This window comes from Heterodontus francisci, chromosome 26 (assembly GCF_036365525.1).
Source record: "Heterodontus francisci isolate sHetFra1 chromosome 26, sHetFra1.hap1, whole genome shotgun sequence".
Lineage (NCBI taxonomy): Eukaryota > Metazoa > Chordata > Chondrichthyes > Heterodontiformes > Heterodontidae > Heterodontus > Heterodontus francisci.
This window is the reverse complement of record NC_090396.1, coordinates 41,337,822-41,365,118: the sequence shown is the minus strand read 5'-3', so window position 1 is coordinate 41,365,118 and position 27,297 is coordinate 41,337,822. Positions and strand designations below refer to the sequence as shown.

Sequence of the window (27,297 nt, the reverse complement as noted above, 5' to 3'; positions counted from 1 at the left end):
AGGTTCAGTGTGGGGATCAGCTACCTACAGCTTGTGAAGGACCTGATATGAACATACGAATTAGGAGAAGTAGTAGGCCATTCTGCCCCTCCAGCCTGCTCCACCATTCAATAAGATCATGGCTGATACATGTGTCTCGAATTCCACACTGCCATCTACCCCGATAACCAATGATTCCCTCGCCTAAGAATCTTTCTACCTGCGTCTTAAAAATATTAATATTGAATAAAAATATTCAATGACCCCATCTCCACCACCCTCAGAGAAAAAAAATTCTCATCTCTGTCCTAAAAGGGCAACTCCTAATTTTAAAACAGTTCCCCTTAGTTCTGGACTCATCCACGAGAGGAAACATCCTTTCCACATCCACCTTATGAAGACCGTTCAGGATCTTATAAACTTCAATCAAATCTCCCCTCACTCTTCTAAACTCCAGTGAAAACAAGCCCAGTCTGTCCAAACTTTCCTCGTAAGACAACCCGCTCATTTCAGGTATCAATTTAATAACCTTCTCTGAACTGCCTCCAATTTACATCCTTCCTTAAATGAGACCAAAACTGCACACAGTATTCGAGATGTGGTCTCACCAACACCCTGTATAACTGAAGCATAACATCCTTACTTATATTTTCAATTTCTCTTTTAAGAAAAGATAGCATTCCATTAGCCTTCTTTATTACTTGCTGTACCTGCATACTAACTTTTTGTGACTCATGCACTAGAACACCTAGACCCCTCTGTACCTCAGAATTCTGCAGTCATTCGCCGTTTAAGTAATACTCTGCTTTTTTATTCTTCCTGCCAAAGTGAACAACTTCACATTTTCCCACATTATACTCCATCGGCCAGATTTCTGCCCACTCACTCAACCTATCTATCTCAGTCTGCAACCTCCTTATGTCCTCTTCACAACATACTTTCCTACCTATTTTTGTGTCATCGTCAAATTTAGCTACCATGCCATCGCTCCCCTCATCTAATTCATTGATATAAGGATTACTTTTGCTTGTGAAAGGTTCAAATTGGTTTGTGTATGGCTGTGCTATAGAAACAGTTAAAAATTGCTAATTACTCTTTTTAAAAAAAAAATTGAGTACTGAATTGAACCCTGAATTGAGTACTCGTTATTGCAAGGAATGATGATCAGGTTACAAGGGTAATATCTGAAGGGGTTCTTTGCACCAGAAGATGCTACATACACCATCGCTATTAAGTAAAACAAAGTATGAAACCCAACGGAAAAGTTGTTGAGGATTTTCAATCGGACATGTTTATTATTGTATCTGACCAGAAGATTAATCTGAACTGAAATAGAAAGAGATGAGAACTTTTAGGAGCTCTGGAAATGTAAAGTGGAGTTAACAGTAATGCATCGACGAGTGCATAGGAAGAATGTAGATGTTGAAAACTCAGAGATGCTGCAAAGTACAAAGGGATATATCGACATAGTGAAACATAAAAGAAACAGGTGCAGCCAATTGTTTGTTGTAGAATAAATCAGAACATTGCACATTAGGTAGCAAAATCCTTAACCTACTTAAAATATTTGCTCAGAATTTGTCAAAACAGCATGAACGATGCATGCTACTATTAACGTCCAAATCAGCCAGCAACGTGTGGTGAGCAAGAGATACCCAGTGAATTGCCATAAGTTGTATTGACAGCGGTTCAGAAGTTCCAGCACGCTCAGGATGCATTTCCTATTATTGAATGACTAGACCCAAAACTCCCTGAATTTTGGGCCTTACGCCTCATTGTAATGGAGCTGACGTGGCTTCGGAGCCCACTGGCAAAGTGATACAACAGAGGGACAGAAATAGGCCATTTAGCCCCTCGATCCTGTCCTGTCATTCAATGAGATCATGGCTGATCTACAATCCAACTCCAAATATCCGCCATAGTCCCATATCTCTCAACAATTTTGGCTAACAAAAATCTATCAACCTCAAATTTAAAATGAACAATTGATCGAGAATCAACTGCAGTTTGTGGAAGAGAGTTTCAAAAGTTTGCTTTAGAAATATTTTCGAATTTCACTCCTGTAAGGTTTGGCTCTAATTTTTAGACTATGCTCCCAGTTGGTTTACTAGACTAATTAGAATTAGAACATTACAGCGCAGTACAGGCCCTTCGGCCCTCGATGTTGCGCCGACCATCTGACCTACACTATTCCATTTTCATCCATATGTCTATCCAATGACCACTTAAATGCCCTTAAAGTTGGCGAGTCTACTACTGTTGCAGGCAGGGCGTTCCATGCCCCTACTACTCTCTGCGTAAAGAAACTACCTCTGACAGCTGTCCTATATCTTTCACCCCTCAACTTAAAGCTATGTCCCCTCGTGTTTGCCATCATCATCCGAGGAAAAAGACTCTCACTATCCACCCTATCTAACCCTCTGATTATCTTGTATGTCTCTATTAAGTCACCTCTCCTCCTCCTTCTCTCTAACGAAAACAACCTGGAATGGGCAGGTTTGTCTTATGAGGAAAGGTTGGACAGGCTAGGCTTGTATCTGCTGGAGTTTTAAAAGAGTAAATGGTGACTTGATTGAAACATATAAAATCCTGAGGGATCTTGACAGGGTGGATGTGCAAAGGATGTTTCCTCTTGTGGGAGAATCTAGAACCAAGGGTCACAGCTTAAAAATAAGGGGTCACCCATTTAAGACAGAGATGAGAAGAATTTATTTTCTGAGGTCGTGAGTCTTTGGAACGCTCTTCCTCAAAAGACGGTGGAACCAGAGTCTTTGAATATTTTTAAGGCAGAGGTAGATAGATTCTTGATAACCAAGGGGGTGAAAGGTTATTGGGGGTAGGCAGGAATGTGGAGTTGAGATTACAATCAGATCAGCCATGATCTTGCTGATTGGCAGAGCAGGTTCGAGGGGCCGGGTAGCCTTCTCCTGATTCGTTCGTATGTTCCTAGCCTCCCGAATCAATGGAAATAGTTTCTCTCTCTCGGTCTACCCTATCTGTTCTCCTTAATATCTTGAAAACATTGATCAAATCACCCCTTAACCTTCTAAATTCCAGAAAATTACAACCCTACTTTATGTAATCTCACCATTGGAGTTCAGGTGCCAGAGTGTCAGAATAAGAGGTAGGCCATTTAGGACTGAGATGAGGAGGAATTTCTTCACTCAAAGGGTGGTGTATCTGTGGAATTCTCTACCTCAGAGGGCTGTATAGGCTCAATCATTGAGTATGCTCAAGAGAGAGATCGATACATTTCTAGATATTAAAGATATCGAGGGCTATGGGGATAGTGTGGAAAAATGCATTGAGGTAGATCAGCCATAATCTATATGAATGGCAGAGCAGGCTCGAGAGACTGAATGGCCTACTCCTGCCCCTATTTCCTATCATTCTGGTAAACCTATGCTGCAATCCCTCCAACGCCAATATATCCTTCTTAAGGTGTGGTGTCCAGAAATGCTCACAGTACTCCAGCTGTAGTCTTAACCAGAGTTGTAATATGTGGCCAGTCAGCAGCCCTCAGGTAAGCTCAGTACAGGATTGGGTTCGGAGTCAGGTTAGGCATTGCAGGCACTGGGAGTAGAGGCTGATTGGGGGTTGGAAATGGTGGCCAACAATGGGGTGAAGGGAATAGGGAAATCAGGATCTGCAAACGATGGAGATAGAGGACCAGGTCCAGGAGTGGGAATAAGCTGTTACTTTAATGTGGGGTTGGGGGTGTCACTTCTACTACTCCCAGGTAGACAGCAAGGTAAGTTGATGACTTTCTTGATTGGCAGGCAATCCTTTAAGGATGTTTATCCCGAGTGCAGTCTGTGATGGTGCTGGCTGCCTCAGGGCAAACTAATCTTGGAGAGGGGGCCTCAAGCAGGCATTAGACTCCTGAGTTGCATATGCAAAGGGGCTAATCCCTGCTTCAGACATGGAGAAAGGATGCTTATTTAGTTTTTCCTTTCACACAATGGCAGGCAACAGACTACAGCTGAAAATGTGCTTGCACTTCCTGCCCTTCAAATTGGGGACTTAGTAGGGCAGCTAACACTAAAAGAAAAAGTGGATGAATTTATAGGCTAATATGCTTAAAGTACAGAGTTTGAAAAATTTGCAAAGAATGGCATTTTATTCACGTAACTTCAAGTTCGTACAACCCACTGTTAAACAGAATCAAGGAGAAGCCAGTGCAGATTATAAATACAGGAAGACAGCAATGTGTACGAATTGAAGAGCAAGTGAACCACATGTGGAAAACTGAAGCAGCCAATTTACCAATCAAGGAAGAAATAATACATGATGGAATTCACAGCAGATAAGGCACAGAAAGAGGCAAGAACAATTCGAGCAAAAGCTTTAGCTTGGTAAAAGGAATACACAATGCTCCTGCATTCAAATTTGGTGATGGAAGTGCGTCTTAGAAATTATACCACAACCACATGGGAGCAGAAAGGTACAAACAAGACTATGAAAGCTTCTAGTTGGCACCAATGAACAGGGTGCAAATAATACACTGATCCAACCATCAGAGAAACAAATGGAAACTGAATGACCTATTGTAGATGCAACAGCCAGAGTCAGATACAAGTGTATCTTCTTTGCTAACTCAGAAGTCAAACAGCAAAAGGGAAGGGAATACAAGACCAAGTCCGTCAGTAAGTAACATTCCTGGATTAAGATCAGATTGTGAGATTAAAATACTCAAAGATTTAGAGAGAGACATGTTCTAAGTTTCATGACACAAATGTATATAATTAGCAGTAGCTGGAAGTGTAAGGATTCTATACCGCAATATAGATCTATTCCATTACAACATTGATAAATGTAAGGAAAATGTGGACAGTGTAGTTAAATAAATTAATTGTTTTGAAATAAAATAAATAGAAAAATGCATCAGTTTGAAGCTTAGACTTAGTGTATTCAAGGAATTGCAGTAACACTATTGCAATTAAATGAACAGTTATTTCCAGACTGGAGTCATCTGTTAGTGTGCAGGATGGGGCTTGCAATCACAGAGTGAGCTGCTGAATGTTAATGTACTTCAGTCATAATAAATCCAGCTACTTTGTCATTCAGTACTCGGTTTAGAATTGCAACATGACACAACACAGCCACAAATTTTACCTCAATTGCTGTGAAGTTTTAGTGTTAGATAGGCATTAGTTTGTTGATTGCAGATGCATACTCAGAGGACTCAAGTGATTGGAAACAGCCAATGGGCTTCCAGCTCCCTTCAAATACCATCATAGCTTGATGAAGCTACATTTTAATGTGAACGGAGATTGTCTATAGCATAATGTGAGGGAAACTGCTTCACAAAGTATTGTGATTATTTTGTGTCTTCACATCTCATAGAATATAGATAGCTCTGCCTCAATTATTAAACAAAGCAGAAAAGGAAAAATAATGTTTTGTTGCCTTGTGTATTGTCTAGTGAATCCTCTCAAGAGTCCTGTATTTACACTTGCTGCTTCTCTGCAATATAATTTACAATTTTTTTCATGTTTTTCTTTCCCAAATAACAGATCTACATTTCGTTTTTTTAAAAACTATTCTCTAAAACACTTTTTGAAATGTTCATTCTAAATGAAAGACAGACATGAGGAAATACACAGGTGATGGCCATGACTCCAGGTTTGAGTAACTGGGAGGTCAAAAGGTTACAAAAACATTTCCAGGGGGTAAAGACTACATGATTTTGATTTTAACCACGGATAAAGGAAACATGTCATTTTTTTTAAACAAGGAAAATAATGTGGCACTTATAAGTCAATGAGTCAATAATGGGAGATGCATATTTCTGTAATTAGTCTCTATGTAAAGTGTGATTTTGCAGATCAAAAGGATGGTAAATAACCCCCACACACACACAAATAAATTGCCCTCCACACCTCCATTTGAAATATACTTTGCTTTTTTCATCTTTCTCCTGTTCGCAGGATCCTGGTCTACTAGTTTTATTGGACATCAAATTGTACTCACTGACCAACATTAGCTCCGAGTTGAACAATGCCTCAACATTAAGATTCTCATCCTCGCTTTCACATTTCTTTATGGCCTCACCCCTCCCCATCTCTGTAACTTCCTCCAGCCCTACAACCCTCCAAGATATCTGCGCTCCTCCAATTCTGGCCTCTTGCGCATTCCCGATTTTAATCGCTCTACTATTGACAACCATGCCTTCAGCTGCCAAGGCCCCAAGGTCTAGATTTTCCTCCCTGAACTTCTCCGCCTCCCTCTTCTCCTTTAACCAAGGGCACCCTAATATCTCCTTATGTGGCTTGGTATCGTTAGAATTAGAACATTACAGCGCAGTACAGGCCCTTCGGTCCTCGATGTTGCGCCGACCTGTGAAACCATCTGACCTACACTATTCCATTTTCATCCATATGTCTATCCAATGACCACTTAAATGCCCTTAAAGTTGGCGAGTCTACTACTGTTGCAGGCAGGGCGTTCCACGCCCCTACTACTCTCTGAGTAAAGAAACTACCTCTGACATCTGTCCTATATCTATCACCCCTCAACTTAAAGCTATGTCCCCTCGTGTTTGGCATCACCATCCGAGGAAAAAGACTCTCACTATCCACCCTATCTAACCCTCTGATTATCTTGTATGTCTCTATTAAGTCACCTCTCCTCCTCCTTCTCTACAACGAAAACAACCCCAAGTCCCTCAGCCTTTCCTCGTAAGACCTTCCTTCCATACCAGGCAACATCCTAGTAAATCTCCTCTGCACCCTTTCCATAGCTTCCACATCCTTCCTATAATGCGGTGACCAGAACTGCATGCAATACACCAATAAATCCCAGGTGCAGTCTCACCAGAGTTTTGTACAGCTGCAGCATGACATCGTGGCTCCGAAACTCGATCCCCCTACTAATAAAAGCTAACACACCATATGCCTTCTTAACAGCCCTATTAACCTGGGTAGCAACCTTCAGGGATTTATGCACCTGGACACCAAGATCCCTCTGTTCATCTACACTACCAAGAATCTTCCCATTAGCCCAGTACTCTGCATTCCTGTTACTCCTTCCAAAGTGAATCACCTCGCACTTTTCCGCATTAAACTCCATTTGCCATCTCTCAGCCCAGCTCTGCAGCCTATCTATGTCCCTCTGTACCCTACAACATCCTTCGGCACTATCCACAACTCCACCGACCTTAGTGTCATCCGCAAATTTACTAACCCACCCTTCTACACCCTCTTCCAGGTCATTTATAAAAATGACAAACAGCAGTGGCCCCAAAACAGATCCTTGCGGTTCACCACTAGTAACTAAACTCCAAGATGAACATTTGCCATCAACCACCACCCTCTGTCTTCTTTCAGCTAGCCAATTTCTGATCCAAAGCTCTAAATCACCTTCAACCCCATACTTCTGTATTTTCTGCAATAGCCTACCGTGGGGAACCTTATCAAACGCCTTACTGAAATCCATATACACCACATCCACTGCTTTACCCTCATCCACCTGTTTGGTCACCTTCTCGAAAAACTCAATAAGGTTTGTGAGGCACGACCTACCCGTCACAAAACCGTGCTGACTATCTCTAATGAACTTATTCTTTTCAAGATGATTATAAATCCTGTCTCTTATAACCTTTTCCAACATTTTACCCACAACCGAAGTAAGGCTCACAGGTCTATAATTACCAGGGCTGTCTCTACTCCCCTTCTTGAACAAGGGGACAACATTTGCTATCCTCCAGTCTTCCAGCACTATTCCTGTCGACAATGACGACATAAAGATCAAGGACAAAGGCTCTGCAATCTCCTCCCTAGCTTCCCAGAGAATCCTAGGGTAAATCCCATCTGGCCCAGGGGACTTATCTATTTTCACACTTTCCAAAATTGCTAACACCTCCTCCTTGTGAACCTCAATCCCATCTAGCCTAGTAGCCTGAATCTCAGTATTCTCCTCGACAACATTTTCTTTCTCTACTGTAAATACTGACGCAAAATATTCATTTAACACTTCCCCTATCTCCTCTGATTCCACACACAACTTCCCACTACTATCCTTGATTGGCCCTAATCTAACTCTAGTCATTCCTTTATTCCTGATATACCTATAGAAAGCCTTAGGGTTTTCCCTGATCCTATCCGCCAATGACTTCTCGTGTCCTCTCCTTGCTCTTCTTAGCTCTCCCTTTAGATCCTTCCTGGCTAGCTTGTAGCTGTCAAGCGCCCTAACTGAGCCTTCACGTCTCATCCTAACAAAAGCCTTCTTCTTCCTCTTGACAAGCGCTTCAACTTCTTTAGTAAACCACGGCTCCCTCGCTCGACAACTTCCTCCCTGCCTCACAGGTACATACTTATCAAGGACACGCAGTAGCTGCTCCTTGAATAAGCTCCACATTTCGATTGTTCCCATCCCCTGCAGTTTCCTTCCCCATCCTACGCATCCTATATCTTGCCTAATCGCATCATAATTTCCTTTCCCCCAGCTATAATTCTTGCCCTGCGGTATATACCTGTCCCTGCCCATCGCTAAGGTAAACCTAACCGAATTGTGATCACTATCGCCAAAGTGCTCACCTACATCTAAATCTAACACCTGGCCGTCTGTTTGATAATGCTCCTGAAAAGTGCCTTGGAACGTTTTATGGCATTAAAGGTGTTATATAAATGCAATTTGTTGTTGTATTTGTGAAGATGTCACAGTAGCATCATGGCTGCAGCGTGCATATTGATGAAGGGGAAGATTACATAATCGTGAAAACATAAAAAATGATTAATTCAATTGGTAAAATTTAGAACATTGTGCTGCTCTGGGATGTGGCAGGGGGAGGAGAAAGAAGATCAGGATCAAACATCATGGGATTTGTCACAGGATGCGCCACTTCAACAAATCAATACCTGATTGATATGCAATGAACAATTTACCCATCCACTCCAAATCGACCATATGACAATACTGACTCAGTTTGTCACAAAACTGGAATCAGCTTTTTTTTTAAATTCAGAAAATTAGGTGAAGAAATTGTAATATTTGAACTCCAGCTCATTTAGCATGTACAACAAACAAATGGAACTTGTACTCGGCTAAAGATGCTATTTACCATCAGTCTCACTACAGTTCCTTTCCTTCTTCTAGGAAACCAGTAGAAAGAATTTTTTCCCAGCTGTGCAATGTGGATCTGGTTACTGGAACTGTAAAGATGCAGTTTGGGGAGAAACAAGAAATCTGTCTGTAGTCTAAATTCTGTACAGCTTACCAGTAGTGAGGAATAGTCAGATCAGCATATACAAATAACTAACATTTAAAAAACAATATTCAAAGATTCTGCTGCAAGAAGCCAATAGAGAGAAGGCCATTCAGCAAGTACAAGAAGCTCGACTTGCAGCAAGTGGCTAAGTACTGCATTTTGACTAGTTAATGCTTAAGTTTTGTTTGCATGCACTAAATGAGCTGACTCGATTTGCAAGCTGGCTAATAACTAGGTGGCTGATTGTGGGTTTTTGTTCACTGATTATCTGTGTTGTAAGTGATACCAGTGTTAGAATTGATTGTTTGTAGTGACTGTGCTTTTGAGCAAGTATTTAAAAAGATTGTACCAGTGAGAAAAAGCTGAATAAGTGCAATCTCAACTGGCATCCACCATTGGAAATGTAGGTGACTTGAAACTACTTTGTTATTTCAGTACGCGAGTCATTTAAGTCCAATTGTTATGGCCATGGTAACCAATACGGAACTTGCACCATGTGGAAATGATATGTGGTAAAAATAACCACAATCATCTCAAGGTGGCCCACTCAAGCTTAAGGTTACTGAGCGTGAGAAACAACAAGATAACCTGCAGTAGAGGGGGAAGGGGCGGGGGAGGAGGGCAGCAAGAGGACAACCATCTGGCAAGGGTGAGGAATGAGGCAGGAAACTCCTGGGGTCTAAAACCCTTTGAGAGAGATCAACTAATGCATACCTATTACATACATAACGATAGTAACTCAAGGTGGTAAATTGCAAACAATGCCACAGCAATGTGGAGCAAGCTTTGGATGTGGAATAGGTGAAGGCGGCACTATTCAAAGAAAAACAATCCGAAGAAACTCAAGGTGAACAGATCATCAGGACCTGGTGATTTACATCCCAGGATCCTAAGGAAAGCTACAAGAAATAGTGGAGGCTCTGATCATAATTTGCCAATTTTCTGTGGAAAGGAAAGTTGAGCCAGAGGGCTGGAGAAAGGCAAATGTAACTTCCCAGAAAAAGGACACAGTGATTGCACAGGAAGTTACAGGTTAGTTTATTCTCTTTCAACTATTAGAAAAATTACCAGAGCCCTGTAATACAGTATGAAGTTACTTAAAGAAACATGAGTTACTCAAGGCCCAATCAGCATGGATTGCTAAAGAACATGTCATGCTTGACTAACCTTATAGAATCTCCTGAAGATGACAAATAATAAAGGAAATGCAGCGGATGTTATTTGCAAAGATTTTCGAATAACATTTAGTAAGTACAAAGCCCGTTAAAAAAAGTTATGATGATGATAATGGCACATAGAATAGAGAGGAATTTTGCCACATGGATAGGGAGATGGTTAGCGAGCAAAGATGTAAACATGTTTTTTAGACTGGAAGTATGTAGTCAATCTTGTTCCATGGAGAATCCACAATGGGACCAGTCTTATTTACTGGTAACAAAGGTTCTGGACTCAGCATTTGAGGAATGCTGTGTACAATTTTGGAAACCCCATTATAAAAGCGGTTATAAAAGCAATAGAAAAGGTGCAGCATAGATTTACGAGCATATTGCCAGGCTGATGTGTCACTGTTAATATAATTGTAACATAAGAAGTTAGGGATTTTTTTTTTAGCCAACAACAATGGAAATGAGTACAGTGATCCAATGGAGGTCTTCAAAATTTTAAAGGGCTATGAAAAGATACATAGTAATTTACGATTATCACAGCAACAAGGGGAGGTTAGAAAAGAAAATGTCTTTTCCCAAAAGGTGGTTACCATTTGGAATTCATTGCCACAAACTTGAAGCCGAATCCATAAATTATTTTTAAAAGGGACTAGATAGCTGCTTAAGATAATGGAATATTAAAGGATACAGGTAGATAGCAGGGAATGCAAATAAACTAAACCTCAAACGGAGAGGAACATGGGCACAGAATTGATGGTTTTAATGGGCTGTTCTGTGCTGTAACATTTTATGATTCTATTCTTCAAATAGAATTTCATTGTTAAAATTATCCTTTGAATTACCTTCAATAGTTCCCCACTTTGTTTTTCGGCCAAGGATCCTCCTTCCATTTACCTGGTACTCGAGGTTACTTCCAACCACTGCAAAAGGCACTATTTCCTGAATAACAGGAAAGCAAAATATAAAACGTGGCCTTTAAGACAGTTTCTATATAAATACAATAAATATGGCCCATTTCCGAACAAATTTACAACATTTTGCCATGTTTAGTCTCTTCACTGATACCACAAAACCTTATTAGTTAGAGGTTTTTTTGTCTCTCTTGCTCTTCAACATTGATTGCGGCTACCTTTTAAAATTTACCAGTCACAATGTTCGTATTAATTGTCAGCCTAGGTCTTCTCCCCGCTGATTTTAATGAGAGCGCTGGTGTGGACAGGGGCGGCTGAAGAATTCTGAGGGGGGCAGGCCCACTGCCTGTTCAATTCATCCTTAACTATATTCAGCAAAGAGTCCTTCAACTAGCATTAGCCTCCCTGCAACCCCAATTTACATAACACCCATTCAGGTGGCTGCACAGGATGCCTAAAAAAAAACAGGCCAGACAAATTTAGCAGTGGACTGACTGCTTGAGCAGATTGGATGTAGCTGTCTCACTGCTAAATTTCATGCCCAGGTACAATGCATCCCAATCCACGAGACTAAAAAAGGGGGGGGAAAAGGATATGATCCTCAGTGCTCATGTGGTGCAAGAACAATTGCCGTATTTCTCAAGCTACCAAACCATAACAAAATCTCATCAAATTATCAGTAGTAACTATAGAAAAACAGGAAATTTGCTCAAATTTCTCTTAATTCTAAAAGCCTGGAGCCTAATCTGTTTCTAATTTCCAGTTGCATACTATTACAACCTCAGTGACACCATTAAAGTAAAAACTACGAGACACGATTCAAGGAATTACATGACAAGATTTCAAGTTTTAAAAATTATAACTAAACTTACTTTGTAAGCAACTGATACCCCAAACTACAAACAAAGGTTTTTTTTCTTATTATTCATTTGTGGGATGTGGGCATCGCTGGATAAACCAGCATTCTAATTGCCCTTGAACGGAATGGCGTGCTTGGCCATTCCAGCGGGCATTTAAGGGTCAACCACATTGCTCTGGGTCTGGAGTCACATGTAGGTCAGACCAGGTAAGGATAGCAGATTTCCTTCCTTAAAAGATTTTTTCTTCATTAATTGAATGCAAATTTCACCATCTGCCATGGTGGGATTTGAACCCAGGTCCCCAGCACTAACCTGGGCCTCCGGATTACTAGTCCAGTGACATTACCATTACACCATCGCCTCCCCTACTTATTAAATCACTTGAAAACCTCAGACCACACTTATATATTACACATTCCTCTTTGATGGCGAAATCCTTGTGGGTAAAAGTCCCAAACTCCTCCCAGTTGCAATGGATTGGTTCGCCCAGACCTTTCACAAAGTAAATGTCCTCTTCACTCATTTATGTCACTGAAAGCTAACATGCAGGTGCAGCAAGCAATTAGGAAGGCTAGTGGTATGTTAGCCTTTATCGCAAGAGGAATGGAGTACAGGATTAGTGAAGTCTTGCTTCAATTGTATAGAACCATGGCTCGACCGCACCGAGAGTAATGCATGCAGTTCTGGTCCCCTTCCCTTTGGAAGAATATTATTGCCATAGAGGGAGTGCAACGAAGGTTCACTAGACTTGTTCCCGGAATGGCGAGACAGGGGAAACTGGGCCTGTATTCTCTAGAATTTCAAAGAATGAGAGGTGATCTCATTGAAACCTACAAAATACTTAAAGGGATTAACAGGGTTTATACAGGCAAGATGTTTCCCCTGGTTGGGAGTCTAGAACTAGGGGACACAATTTCAAAATATGGGGGAAGCCACTTAGGACAGAGATGAGAAAATTTCATTACTCAGAGGGATGTGAATCTCTGGAATTCCCTACCCCAAAGGGTTGTGGAAGCTCAGTCATTGAGTATGTTTAAAGCAGAGATTGACATTTCTAAATACGAATGACAAAGCGATATTGGGAAAAAGGCATTGAAGTGGATGATCAGCCATGATCGTATTGAATGGCGGAGCAGGCTCGATGGGCTGAATGGCCTACTCTTGCTCTTATGTTCTCCGAGCACATTCGAACTGGACATCCGTGAATAAGGTGATCCCTGGGAATCCTGTTGGTCTTGTCCTTCTCTGCAAACTCCAACTTTCAAGACAGGTTCAAGTCTTTGCAGCCTATTGCTGCATCAGTTTTTCCTGACAGCAGGTGTTCTCTCTCTTCACACCCCCCCACCTCCCTCAAGGCATCCACCGCTCGTTGTCTTCTTTTCTTACAGCCTCTCTGGTGCAACCACTGGTTTTCTTTATTACAGCCTGTCTGCCTTCAGAAAATCTGTTAAATTTATTTGGAATCAAATAGCCCATTATTCATTTCCAATTTGCAAAGTTCACAAATCCAGCTTCAGAGCACCACCTGGGCTTTTCATTGTTTCTAGGTGTTAGCAACTGCCATGCACATTTGCATCTTCAGAATCACTGACTCCTTGTTTATGACCCGACAGTCTGGGAGGGTGAAACCCATTGTTCTTCATGTGTTATGGCCCTGCCGTATCTTCTTGTCAAAGCAAGTCTTTGATCTGTGATCTGTTGTTCTGGTAAAAAAAGATTTCTGTCTTGTCTTTAGGTAGGGTGGATATGAGGTCACCTGACTTCTCTGACTCCATCTTAAACTTTTAGAAATCATAGTTTTTAAAACATAATTTTGTTACAAAGTTCAGCGTTCTTAACACATACCAACATTTCCGCTCAACAGAAACAAAGGGTGCAAAGACTGACCCAATTACATCACAGCTACAGTGTTAAAATATGTCAAACTCAAAACAGCTATCAGACAAATAAAGGTCCAATGATACCCAATGGCAGCTAAAGGCATGAATGAAGTCAATCACCACCTCATTTATTATTTTTAGTCATCTATTTTTAAGAAGTTCTGTAAATTTATATGGGATGAATGTTAATAAAATGTGGCGTAGTGGTGATCTCGCTGGATTAGTAATCCAGAGGCCCAAGTTAATGCTCTGGGGATATGGGTTCAAATCCCACCACAGCAGATGGTGAAATTTGAATTCACTTAATAAATCTGGAATTAAGAAGTTAGTTTAATGGTGACCATGAAACCATTATCGATTGTTGTAAAAACCCATCTAATTCACTCATCTCCTTTAAGGGAAGGACATCTGCCGTCCTTCCCCAGTCTGGCCTACCTGTGACTCCAGACCCACAGAAATGTGGTTGACTCTTAAATGCCCTCTGAAATGGCCTAGCAAGCTATTGCATTTCTCAAGGATAATTATGGATGGGCAATAAATACTGGCTTAGTCAGCGACGACTACATCCCATGACAAATAAACAAAAGGTAGACTCCATTATTGCAATACCAACATTGCATTACATTGAAGAAATAATGTTCGACTTCAAACACACCATCAGGGAGTTTCAGGTTATATGCATTTGGATTTAAATTCCACTTACTCTAATCTTATCATTTATTCGCTGATCCTCTGCATCTTCATCAAATTGTCTTTGAGGATACACATCGATGTCATGTTTCTGAAGGTCATTTCTGATCTGTAGAAAAAAAAACAACCACTGATGTGCTTCAACCAGTCACTGTGCAGATTAATTACTTTTTTTTTTATAAAAGCCTGATGTGTTTAAACTTCAGGAAGTACATTTTGATCTTGACACTGTACAATCCCTTTTGATGTCAATTTTCAGACACATTTTGACGGTCTTTGCTGCCTTGCAAAGTTTGGGTATTAGTCACAACTCTTACTGTGACTAACTGCGGATACATCAGTTTTAAAGTTAATTGGGACAGGACCTATTCACCTATTTACTTTTCCATCTGCACACATTTCCTTACTTCCTTTTGTCGCATTTTTGTACATCACTGTGTAAATCTTTCCACTATACATCCCATGTCCTTATGCAGGAAACTACCTTTATAAACTTGTTGTGCTGCAACTATACCCTCCCACCAGTGTAGCAACCTCCACATTTATACTGTTTTATACCTTTCAGTCGCTCAGCTTGCATCACTTCTAGAACCTGTCCAGTTTTCATTCCATTGTTTCCAATAGAATGTAAATTGGATGGGCTCTACAATAAGCAAATAATCGACTGTAAAAAGTCACTATTCAAGATAGTGTGTGCAATACCACAGGAGATTTACTGGGAATAATATAAAAACATATTAAAAAAAGACAGAAGGGAAGACTTCAAAATCAGGACTGAACTGTCACCATTCATCCTGGCCCAATTATTTCCGACTCTCTAATCCCTGAAGAGGACATTTACTCTCGATGCCTTGAGTACATCACCAGAAATCAAACAGATTTAAATTCCTTGCTCCATTATGCAGCATTACCTAGGCAGAGATGACGCTGTCATCCTGATTTCATCTTAAAGATTATTTAAAATGTATTTCTTCTCAAACATTTTCTCCTAGCAGTCCATGTAATCATGGTGTCTTTTACTGCCCCCTCCAAATGTGAAAGCATGGCCTGTACGAAATGTTAGTTACATGCAGCTGCTGTTGGCAAAATCAGACTGGCACAGCCACCTGATATTACAAAGTTATTGTCCTGCTCTCAGTACAAGCACCAGTGATCCACAATTAGAGATATTCAAAACAACAACATTCACACTAGGAAATTTTCACAGATGATTAGAATCCCTACTTTAAGCTTAAAAAAGGTTGGTATCGTAGAGAATGTACTAAAGGTTTTGTTGAGGTCCAAGGTTTGTTCAGTATTTCATGCTTTGCTGGCATTTGTACTTTATGACTTGATGCCTCTTTAAATAAGGTGCTCAAACATTTTCCCTTAATGGGATTTTCAAATACTGATCATGGAGCCTGGGTACGCAAATATAACATCTGAAAAACAAACACCAACCACATTCAAACAACACTGTACTGAAGAGAATAATTAACATGACAAAAAGTGCAAAAATTGAACATGAACAAATCAGTTATTTTTCTTTTATTAACAGCCAATGTATAAGACAGCCTGTAACTAATGTGATGTAATTATGAAAAAAATGGTTCTTGGATCCAACCAAATTGTCCATGTTGGGAATCGTGCTGGAAATGGCAACTCTCAAGGAAACACTGGTTTACTGAAGCTTACATCTAGCTGTCGTTTTGGAGGCTGGAATTTTACCTTGCAGCAGAGGCCTCGCCCACCGACAAAAAAGTTGGGGGCAAGCCTGCCTCTGCCAGGCCTGGAAGCCATGCAGCAATTTTGGCTGGCCCAGGCCCATGATTGGAAGGGGTTGGGCCTTCCGCCCTCTGAGGTAGGAAGTCCTGCCACCAAGAGATGCCAGCCAATCAGTGGGCCGGCAGCTCCTCAGTCCCAGGAAAGCCACCGGGGGAGGTGGCCACTGCTGGGACTGCACCCAGCCAGGACTGCCAAGATGGAAGAGGACCTACAGCTAAGTGTTTGGGGCCTTGCCGGGGATAATCAGCTGGGCCCCAGCGAGGGGAGTGGGCGTCTCTTGAGAGGATATGGGGGGGTCCGTAGGAGGTGTTCCAGCGGGATCAGCTTGTTGTGCAGTGGGGGACCTCCGACAGCACAGGGTGCCTGATCAGGAGGACCGCCCTGCCACCACCCACACACCTCCCCGCCCCCACCTGCCCACAAGGACGCCGCCAGGTTTAACTGGGCGAAGTGGGAGGAGGCCCTTAAGTGGCAATTAATTGGCCAGTTAAGGACCTTAATTGGCCTGGGGTGGTGGGCCGTTTGCCACCTCCCCCGCCACTAGTAAAATTGCAGTGGGGGTGGGTAGGCGATGCGAATGGCATCCCCCCCACCTCCCACTCGATTTTACGACAACCACCCCCCCAACCCCTCACAACACCTCTGACCTGCTCCCAGGGTGGGCATAAAATCATGTCCGGAATTTCAAATAGGAGGATAATGACAGATAGATTTGGGCGGCGCAGTGGTTAGCACCACAGCCTCACAGCTCCAGCGATCCGGGTTCGATTCTGGGTACTGCCTGTGTGGAGTTTGCAAGTTCTCCCTGTGACCGCGTGGGTTTCCTCCCACAGACAAAGACTTGCAGGTTGATAGGTAAATTGGCCATTGTAAATTGCCCCTAGTGTAGGTAGGTGGTAGGGGAATTAAGTGAAGGTGGGGATGTGGTAGGAATATGAGATTAATATAGGATTAGTATAAATGGATGGTTGATGGTCGGCACAGACCCAGTGGGCCGAAGGGCCTGTTTCAGTGCTGTATCTCTAAAATAAAATTTTTAAAAATAAAATATCACTCACTGATTGGTGCAAAGGGACATGGGTTGTGAAAAATGCTTCTCTTGAGAAAGCAGCCTTTTTTTTTTAGATCCATAACTCAATGGGTTGTGGGAACTCATCACAAACAAATGTCACTTCAGGCACCTTCTGAATAACATTCTACAATTTACATTGTACCAAAAGAAAGTTCCAGAGGAAATTGGATACCAAAAAATGGGTGAAAAAAGCAGTAATGGCACACTTCATGAGATGACTAAAACAAAATGGTGAATTTGCTTCCCCCCCCCCACCACCCCGCCCAAAACAAACATGTGCAATAAATGAAAATTAGAATTTTTATAATGATGGCAACTGAACAGCCAAGAACATTTAATTCAATTAATTAAAACACCATCACCAAAACATGCTATGCGGAATTATAATTTTTTTAATCCACCAGCTGAAAACCTGAATTAAAGGAAAAAAGGAACAGATAAAAGGTTACTTTACTAGCACAGCTAAGCTGTCCACCCCAATTTGCATCACAATATTCCACATTTCAATGCATTGAGGTGGAGACGAGTTTTCTGTCCAGTCCCCTCAAGAACAATGATATGGGGAATCAGAGTGAACCACCTAGCCTGCTCCCATTAGCAAGACATTAAAGCCTTCACTTGGGACATTAAACTGGTGGAGACGTACCACTCAAACCTACTCACTTGAAAACTGGGGCCCTGGTTGAGAGAAGGGAATGCCTAGATATGAACTGATTGAGTTGGAATAATTAAGGGAATAAGAGCACACAAAATAGGAGCAGAAGTAGACCATATGGGCCCATCGAGCCTGCTCCACCATTCAATACAATCATAGCTGATCTTGGGCTTCAATTCCACGTTCCTGCCCGATCCCCATATCCCTTGATTCCCTCCGAGACCAAAAATCTATCTATCCCAGCCTTAAATGTATTCAATGAGGGAGCATCCACCACCCTCTGGGGTAGAGAATTCCAAAGATTCACAACCCTTTGAGTGAAGTAATTTCTCATCTCAGTCCTGAATGATTGGCCCCTTACCCTGAGACTATGTCCCCGTGTTCTAGATTCCCCGACCAGTTGAAACAATTTCTCAGCTTCTACCTTATCAAACCCTTTCAGAATCTTGTATGTCTCAATTAGATTGCCTCTCATTCTTCTAAACTCCAGAGAATATAGGCCCAATTTACTCAGCCTCTCATCATAGGACAACCTCCTCATCCCAGGGACCAATTTAGTAAATCTGCTGCACCGCCTCCAGTGCAAGGATATCCTTTCTTAAATGTGGAGACTAAAACTACACACAGTATTCCAGGTGCGGTCTCACCAAAACCCTGTACAATTTTAGGAAGACTTCTTTATTCCTGTACTCCAATCCCCTTGCAATAAAGGCAAACATGCCATTTGTCTTCCTAATAGCCTGCTACACTGGCATGTTAACTTTGTGCGTTCCTTGTACGAGTATCCCCATGTCTCTCTGAACATCAACATTCTTTAAAAAAACATTCTGCTTTTCTATTTTTATGACCAAAGTGAACTTCACATTTCCCTACATTATACTCCATTTGCCATCTTGTTGCCCACTCACTTAACCTGTCTATATCCCTTTGCAGTTTCTCGTCATCCTCCCGCAGCTTACCTTTCCACTGAGCTTTGTACCATCAGCAAACTTGGATACATTACTCTCTGTCTCTTCATCCAAGTCATTAATATAGACTGCTGAGGCCCCAGCACTGATCCTTGTGGCAACCTCACTATTCACTGCCTGCCAACTTGAAAATGCCCCATTTATGCCCACTCTCTGCTTCCTGTCTGTTAATCAATCCTCTATCCACGCTAATGTATTACCTCCAACACCATGAGCCCTTGTCTTGCCTATTAATCTTTTATGTGGCACCTTATCGAATGCCTTTTGGAAATCCAGGTATACTACATCTACTGGTTCCCCTTTATCTACCCTACTGGTTACATCCTCAAAGAACTCTCAGATTTGTCAAACAGGATGTCCCTTTAGTAAAACCACGCTGACTTGTTCTAATCATACTATGCATTTCCAAGTGCAATGTTAAGACTTCTTTGATAATAGTTTACAGCATCTTCCCAATGACTGATGTTAGGCTAACTGACCTGTAATTCCCGGTTTTCTCTCTACCTCCTTTCTTGAAAAGCAGCGTAACATTTGCCGACTTCCAATCTGACAGGGCCATTCCTGAATCTAAGGAATTCTGGAAAATCATAGCCAGCATATGCAGCATCTCTGCAGCTATCTCTTTTAGAACCCCAAGCTGTAGGACATCTGGTCCTGGGGACTTGTCAGATTTTGGTCCCTCAAGTTTCTCCAACACTTCTTCTCGACTGATATCAATATCCTTAATTTCCTCACTCCTTTTATCCCCTAGGTTACTGCCTATTTCTGGTATGGAACTTGTGAAGATAGACACAAAATATTTGTTCAATGCCTCTGCCATTTTCACATTCCCCATGATGATTTCTCCTGTCTCTGTCTCTAAGGGATCAACATCAACTTTAGCTATTCTTCCTTTTTATGTACTTATAAAAGCTCTTACAATCTGTTTTTATATTGCTGGCTAGTTTACTCTCATTTTATTTTTTCCTTTTTTATCAACTTTTTTGTGGCCGTTTGCTGTTTTCTAAAACACTCCCAATCCTCAGACTTGTTACTGTTTTTTGCAACATTGTAAGCCTCTTCCCCAGAGACCTGGCTCAAAGAAGGGTAGTTCTGATGAAGGGTCACTGACCTGAAATGTTAACTCTTGCTTCTCTCGCCACAGATGCTGTCAGACCTGCTGAGTATTTCCAGCATTTCTTGTTTTTATATCAAAGAAGGGCAGGACTGGGTGTTAAATATTCCTGGATACAAGGTGTTCAGGAAAGATAGAAAAGTGAAAAAGGGGGGAGGGGTGGCAGTATTGATTAAGGACAGCATTGCAGGGCTGGAGAAAGAGGATGTCCCAGAGGGGTCGTGGACAGAATCAAATAGTCTAGAGCTAAGAAACAAAAAAGGTGCAGTTACATTGCTCGGTGCTCTCTATAAGCCACCAGCTAGTGGGAAGGATGTGGAGGAACAAATCTGCAAGGACATTACAGAAAGGTGCAAAAATTATAAGGTGGTCATAATGGGGGACTTTAATTATCCAAACATAGACTGGGATAATAGTAGTGTAAAGGGCAGTGAGAGGCAAGAATTCCTACAGTGTGTTCAGGAAAATTTTCAACAACAGTATGTTGCTAGTCCAATAAGAAAGGAGGCACTGTTAGCCCTGGTTCTTGGGAATGAGGTTGGCCAAATGGATCAAGTATCAGTAGGAGAGCATTTAGGGGATAGTGATCATTGTATCATAAGTTTTAGGCTGACTATGGAAAAGGACAAGAGCAATCCAGGGTAAGAATAATTAACTGGGGGAAGGCTAACTTCAATGGGGTAAGAATGGAGCTGGGGCAAATGAATCGGAGTCAAAAGTTGGCAGGAAAACTGGTAGATCTACCTTCAAGGAGGAGACTGTTCTGGCACAGTCAAGGTATGTTCCCTCGGAGGGGAAAAGTAAGGCAAACAAATCCAGCACTCCCTGGATGACAAAAGAGATGGAGATTAAGATAAAGAAGAAAAAGGGTGCTCATGACAGATGCCAGGTAGAAAATACTGTTGAGAACCAGGCTGAATATAGAAGGTCCAGAGGGGATGTGAAAAAGCAACAAGAGAGCATGAGAAGAGACTAGCAGCTAACATTAAAGGAAATCCCAAAGTTTTCTATTGGCATATAAGTAGTAAAAAGGTGGAAGGAGTGGGGCCAATTAGGGACCAGAAAGGGGATTTACACAAAGGGCATAGCTAAGGAATTAAATGAATACTTTGCATCTGTCTTTACAAAGCAAAAAGATGCAACCCAGGAAATGTTGAAAGAGGAGGCAAATCAGACACTAGAGGGGTTTAAAATTGATAAAGAGCAAGTATTAGATAGGCTGTCTGTACTTAAAGTGGATAAAGCACCAGGGTCGGATGTGATGTAGCCAAGGATACGGAGGGAAGGGAGGGTGGAAATCGCAGAGGCACTGGCCATAATTTTTCAGTCTTCCTTTGAGTTGGGGGTGGTGCCAGAGGCCTGGAGAATTGCAAACGTTACACCCTTGTTCAAAAAAGGGTGCAAAGATAAGCCCAGAACCTACAGGCCAGTCAGTTTAACTTCAGCGGTGGGAAAACTTCTAGAAAAAATTAATTTGGGACAAAATCAATAGTCACATGGACAAATGAGAGTTAATTAAGGAAAGCCAGCATGGATTTCTTAAGGGAAAATCATGTTTAACTAACTTGGAGATTTTTGAGGAGGTAACAGAGAGGGTTGATAAGGGCAATGCCGTTGATGTGTACATGGACTTTCAAAAAGCCTTTGATACAGTGCCACACAACAGACTTGTGAGCAAACTTGTAGCTCATGGAATAAAGGGGATGGTAGCAACATGGATACAAAATTGGCTGAGTGACAGGAAACAAAGTGTAGTGGTTAATGGATGTTTTTCGGGCTGGAGGAAGTTTTTCAGTGGAGTTCCCCAGGGATCAATGTTGGGACCCTTGCTTTTCCTGATATATATTAATAACCTAGACCTTGGTGTACAGGGCACAATTTCAAAGTTTGCAGATGATACGAAACTTGGAAGAATTGTGAAGTGTGAGGAGGATAGTGTAGAACTTCAAAAAGACATAGACAAGTTGATGGAATGGGCAGACAGGTGGCAGATGAAGTTCAATGCAGAGAAATATGAAGTGATTCATTTTGGTAGGAAGAACACGGAGTGACAATACAGAATAAAGGGTACAATTCTAAACAGGGTGCTGGAGCAAAGGGACCTAGGTGTATATGTGCATAGGTCATTGAAGGTGGCAGTACAGGTTGAGAGCAGGGTTAATAAAGCATACAGTATCCTGGGCTTTATTAAGGGGGCATAGAGTACAAGAGCAAGGAAGTTATGTTGAACTCGTTTAAGACACTAGTTCAGCCTCAACTGGAGTACTGCGTCCAATTCTGGGCGCTGCACATGAGGAAAGAGGTGAGGGCATTGGAGACAGTACAGAAAATATTCACGAGACTGGTTCCAGGGATGAGGAATTTGAGTTATGAAGATAAATTGGAGAAGTTCAGACTGTTTTCCTTGGAGAAGAGAAGGCTGAGAAGTGATTTGATAGAGGTATTCAAAATCATGAGGGCTCTGGACAGAAGAGAGAGAGAGAGAGAGAAACTGTTCCCATTCGTGAAAGGATTGAGAATGAGGGGGCACAGATTTAAAGTATTGGTAAGAGAAGCAAAAGTGACATGAGGATAAACTTTATCATGCAGCGAGTGGTTAAGATTTGGAATGCGCTGCCTGAGAATGTGGTGGAGGCACATTCAGTTGAAGCATTCAAAAGGGAATTAGTTATATGAAAAGGAAAAATGTGCAGGGTTATGGGGAGAAGGCAGGGGAATGGAACTGAGGGAATTGCTCTTTCAGAGAGCGGGTGAGGACACGAAGGGCCAAATAGCCTCCTTCTGTGCTTCAACGATTCTGTGATTCTTTTAGTCTGATACCCTCCTTAACTTCCTGAGTGAGCCACGGATGGGTCTTTCTGGACGAGTTTTTGCTTTTGAATGGAATGTACTTTTGTCGAACCCTTTGAATGGTTTCTTTAAATGTTTCCCACTGTTTATTTACTGCCATACCTTTCAGTCTATTTACCCAATTAACCTTAGCCAGTTCTCCCCTCATACTTTCGTAATTGGCTTTGTTTAAGTTTAAGATTCTTGTTTGTGATTGAAATATGTCACTTTCAAACTTAACGTGCATTTAAGCTGATGCTTGTATCACTGCTACAGAGAAAACAACTAGATCGCAATAAGAGAAGACCTAATTGGGGTCACTCCTCTCTCTCTAGTCCACCTTACAAGCTCCAAACTCTGCCTGCTGGCCATAACCACCTAGGCCTATCACTGCTATAGATAGAGACCCCGTGAAGGAAATCATTTGCATCACTGCCTCCAGGATAACCAGACCAGAATCCTTCGGACCACAGAATTCAGCCTGAAGCCAGCCAAGTCACCAAACTCCATAGACTGTATACCTCCTTTTATTGTTCCATACTCTAATCTGACCAATCTATCCTTCCCCACTCTGTAACCTATTTGGGTGTGTGAGAACCGTGAGAGTGTGTGTGTGAAAGTTGAAGCGTAGTTTATTAATTACTTAGATTGATGTACAATAAATCAAACCTCTTTCTTTCTTTGTTAAGCAAAAGAAAACCTTTCCGATTGGTTATTTTATGATCATAGCACGTAAATAGTTAAACACTCACAGAAATGGCAAGTATAACCATTTTAAAAAAAGAAATAAACCTGTTGTGGTCAAACAAGGAGAGACACAAGAGGGGAGCCCTTTGACCCCTCCTCACCTGACTGTAACAACTGGAATAAGCCCGAATGAATATCCTGTGATTTGAGGAGTAGGGAGTCTTAAGGTAACATGAAGGGGCTCAACATATGGATTCAGCACATTTTCAATACAAACTCACCACCAGGCACTGCAACAAAAATAAACATGTTGATTCAAACCACAGAAAAGCACCTTAAAAAAATCCCTAAGTAACTGGCTTGCCATTCATTCGTGCACACACCCTAAAACTCTCCCAAATCACATACCAGCGCCAATACTCACCCCAAAATACAAGCAAGTGAAAATGTGCAATACATCTTCAAAAGGAAAAAAAAAAAAACACGAATTCAATCCAGTTCACAATGCAGCAAGGGAACTGGGGCTTTGTGAGCTGGATAACCCACACAGGCTGGATCAGGACCACAGGTTCCAGTTTGAATACCTGAGCTCCAGCTGATCATTGCACATCAGGATTTATGGCTTACTGGAAATATAAAACAAGAAGTTACAATAATAGTCCAATTTGATTTCTAAATTGATTACAAAGCAAAGTTATTGATTTTATATGTCAACAGTTCATGCCATCTGTTTCCACAACTGTCACTGGGGATGCGTAAAAAATGGTTTGTGTTTCCCAACTCAAATTTCTCTCAGGGCAACACATGGCTTTCCAGTTTCGTTCAACAGCAAGACAAAATACCTGAGCAAACAAAAAAACTGAAGCAAGCGTCAAATACATTTCAAGGACGATGTAGGTGTAGAGATCAGGTAGGGGGATTGTGAACAAATTAGCATTGAAAGGGAGGAGGTATGAGCAGTTTTAGCGGGCTTAAAAGTGGATAAATCCCCAGGCCCAGATGAGATGTATCCCAGACTGCTATGTGAGGCAAGGAAGGAGATTGCAGGGGCTCTGACACAAATTTTCAAATCCTCTCTGGCCACAGGACAGCGAATGTGGTACCATTATTCAAGAAGGGTAGCAGGGATAAACCAGGTAATAACAGGCCAGTGAGTCTAATATCAGTGGTAGGGAAACTATTGGAAAAAATTCTGAGGGACAGGATTAATCTCCACTTGGAGAGGCAGGGATTAATTAAGAATAGTCAGCACAGCTTTGTCAGGGGGAGATCATGTCTAACAAATTTGATAGAATTTTTTGAGGAGGTGACTAAATGTGTAGATGAGGATAAAGCAGTTGATGTAGTCTACATGGACTTCAGTAAGGCTTTTGATAAGGTCCCGCATGGGAGATTGGTTAAGAAGGTAAGAGCCCATGGGATCCAAAATTGGCTTAGTGGCAGGAAGCCTGTGACTAGTGGTGTACCCGCAGGGATCGGTGCTGGGACCCTTGCTGTCTGTAGTGTACATTAATGATTTAGACGTGAATATAGGAGGCATGATCAGTAAGTTTGCAGATAACACAAAAATTGGTGGTGTCGTAAATAGTGAGGAGGAAAGCCTTACATTACAGGACGATATAGATGGGCCTGGTAAGATGGGTAGAGCAGTGGTAAATGCAATTTAATCCTGAGAAGTGTGAGGTGATGCATTTTAAGAGGACTAACAAGGCAAGGGAATATACAATGAATGGTAGGACCCTAGGAAGTACAGAGGGTCAGAGGGACCTTGGTGTACTTGTCCATAGATCACTGAAGGCAGCAGCACAGGTAGATAAGGTGATTAGGAAGGCATATGGGATACTTGCCTTTATTAGCCGAGGCATAGAATATAATAGCAGGGAGGTTATGTTGGAGCTGTGTAAAACGCTAGTTAGGCCACAGCTGGAGTACTGTGTACAGTGCTGATCACCGCACTATAGGAAGGATGTGACTGCACTGGAGAGAGTGCAGAGGAGATTCACCAAGATGTTGCCTGGGCTGGAGCATTTCAGCTATGAAGAGAGACTGGATAGGCTAGGATTGTTTTCCTTAGAGCACAGAAGGCTGCGGGGGGACCTGATTGAGGTATACAAAATTATGAGGGACATAGATAGGAAGAAACCTTCTCCCTTGGCAGAGGTGTCAACAACCAGGGGGCATAGATTTAAGGGGCAGGAGGTTTAGAGGGGATTTGATGAAATAAATTTCCACCCAGAGGGTGGAATCTGGAACACACTGCCTGAAGGGGTGGTAGAGGCAGGAACCCTCACAACATTTAAGAAGTATTTAGATGAACACTTGAAACGCCATCGCATACAAGGCTACGGGCCAAGTGGGATTAGAATAAATAGGTGCTTGATGGCCGGCATAGACACAATGGGCCAAAGTGCCTGTTTCTGTGCTGTATAACTCTATGACTCTAATAGTAACGAAAGTTGGAACAAAGCTGAAACAGCAGCAGCTCTTAGAAAATTTGGTTACTTTAATCTAAGAGTAGGCATACCAAATGGCTTCTTGAGGTTCATTTTATGCCTATTGATTATTTGATTTGAAGAATCTAGTTTTGACTCATACTTTGTCCTGCAGTTAGGCTATGAAAAACACAAATAAAAAATATTGACCACCATCTTTATGAAATCTGTGGCTGGGCATCATTTGTAATATAACACTGTACGCTTGTGCTTGTATACCCAATTGAATCCAGGGTGCAGCTAATACTGCCAGGTCACAAATGGAGCACTCAATCTCGAGGATCTAGCTTCAGAATTCCAACTTTGAAAGTTCTGCCACATTATAGGAGTGCAGTTGATGATAATCTCTGCAGTCGTAATGCAAGTATCTTGCATGAATCTAATTTCTGTATCATTTGCAAATATTTACAATAGTGCAGCTCATCTGGTGGAGTTTTGCGATACTGAAAGTACATGAATGGGACACTTAGTTCATTAAAAAAAAAAATCAGCAATATGATCCAGCACTTCTTGGTACGTCACAACACTAACAGATTCAGAGCAAAGTTCCCTCTATTCCACTGCAAAAATGCCCAACTCCAGCCTTAGAGCACTGACCCCTATTATCAGTGCGAAGTTTCCAGTTTACTTACCGGCCATCCTTGTAGCCTCCAACATTGGGCTAGATTTTAAGTGCCTGCTGCTGTTCTCGGCAGCAGGCGAAAAAATGGAGGCCCACACGCGCAGGTCACGCACCGCCGAGCCACCCCACGGCAGCTCATTCAAATACCTGGGTGGGCCCACGCCACCACCTCCCCACCCAAACGACATGAAGGCAGGCAGGCTCTACGATGCCGGCAATGGCGTCGGCTGCCTGTGTGCAGGCGCCATTTTTAAAGGCCAGCCAGCCTGCCAGTTAATTTAAATTTTTTTAAAGAGATACTCCATCCAAAAATGTACTGAATGAAAACCTATCACCCTTTTCCCACACCCCAATAATAAAATTAAGTATCTGCCTTTCCACCCCCACCCCCAAAACATTT

General features: G+C 41.9%; 1 protein-coding gene across 7 annotated transcripts in view; it reads right to left on the bottom strand.

The window, feature by feature from the left end:
• Positions 1-27,297, bottom strand: part of LOC137384287 (septin-9-like) — a 413,392-nt gene that overhangs the window by 9,193 nt on the left and 376,902 nt on the right. For all 7 annotated transcript variants that reach the window (XM_068058100.1, XM_068058094.1, XM_068058097.1 and 4 more), the window contains 2 exons: positions 14,708-14,803; positions 11,196-11,292 (listed from right to left, as the gene is read on the bottom strand). In XM_068058100.1, coding sequence (XP_067914201.1) covers positions 11,196-11,292; positions 14,708-14,803 — 193 coding nt within the window. The remainder of the gene's footprint in view (positions 1-11,195; positions 11,293-14,707; positions 14,804-27,297) is intronic.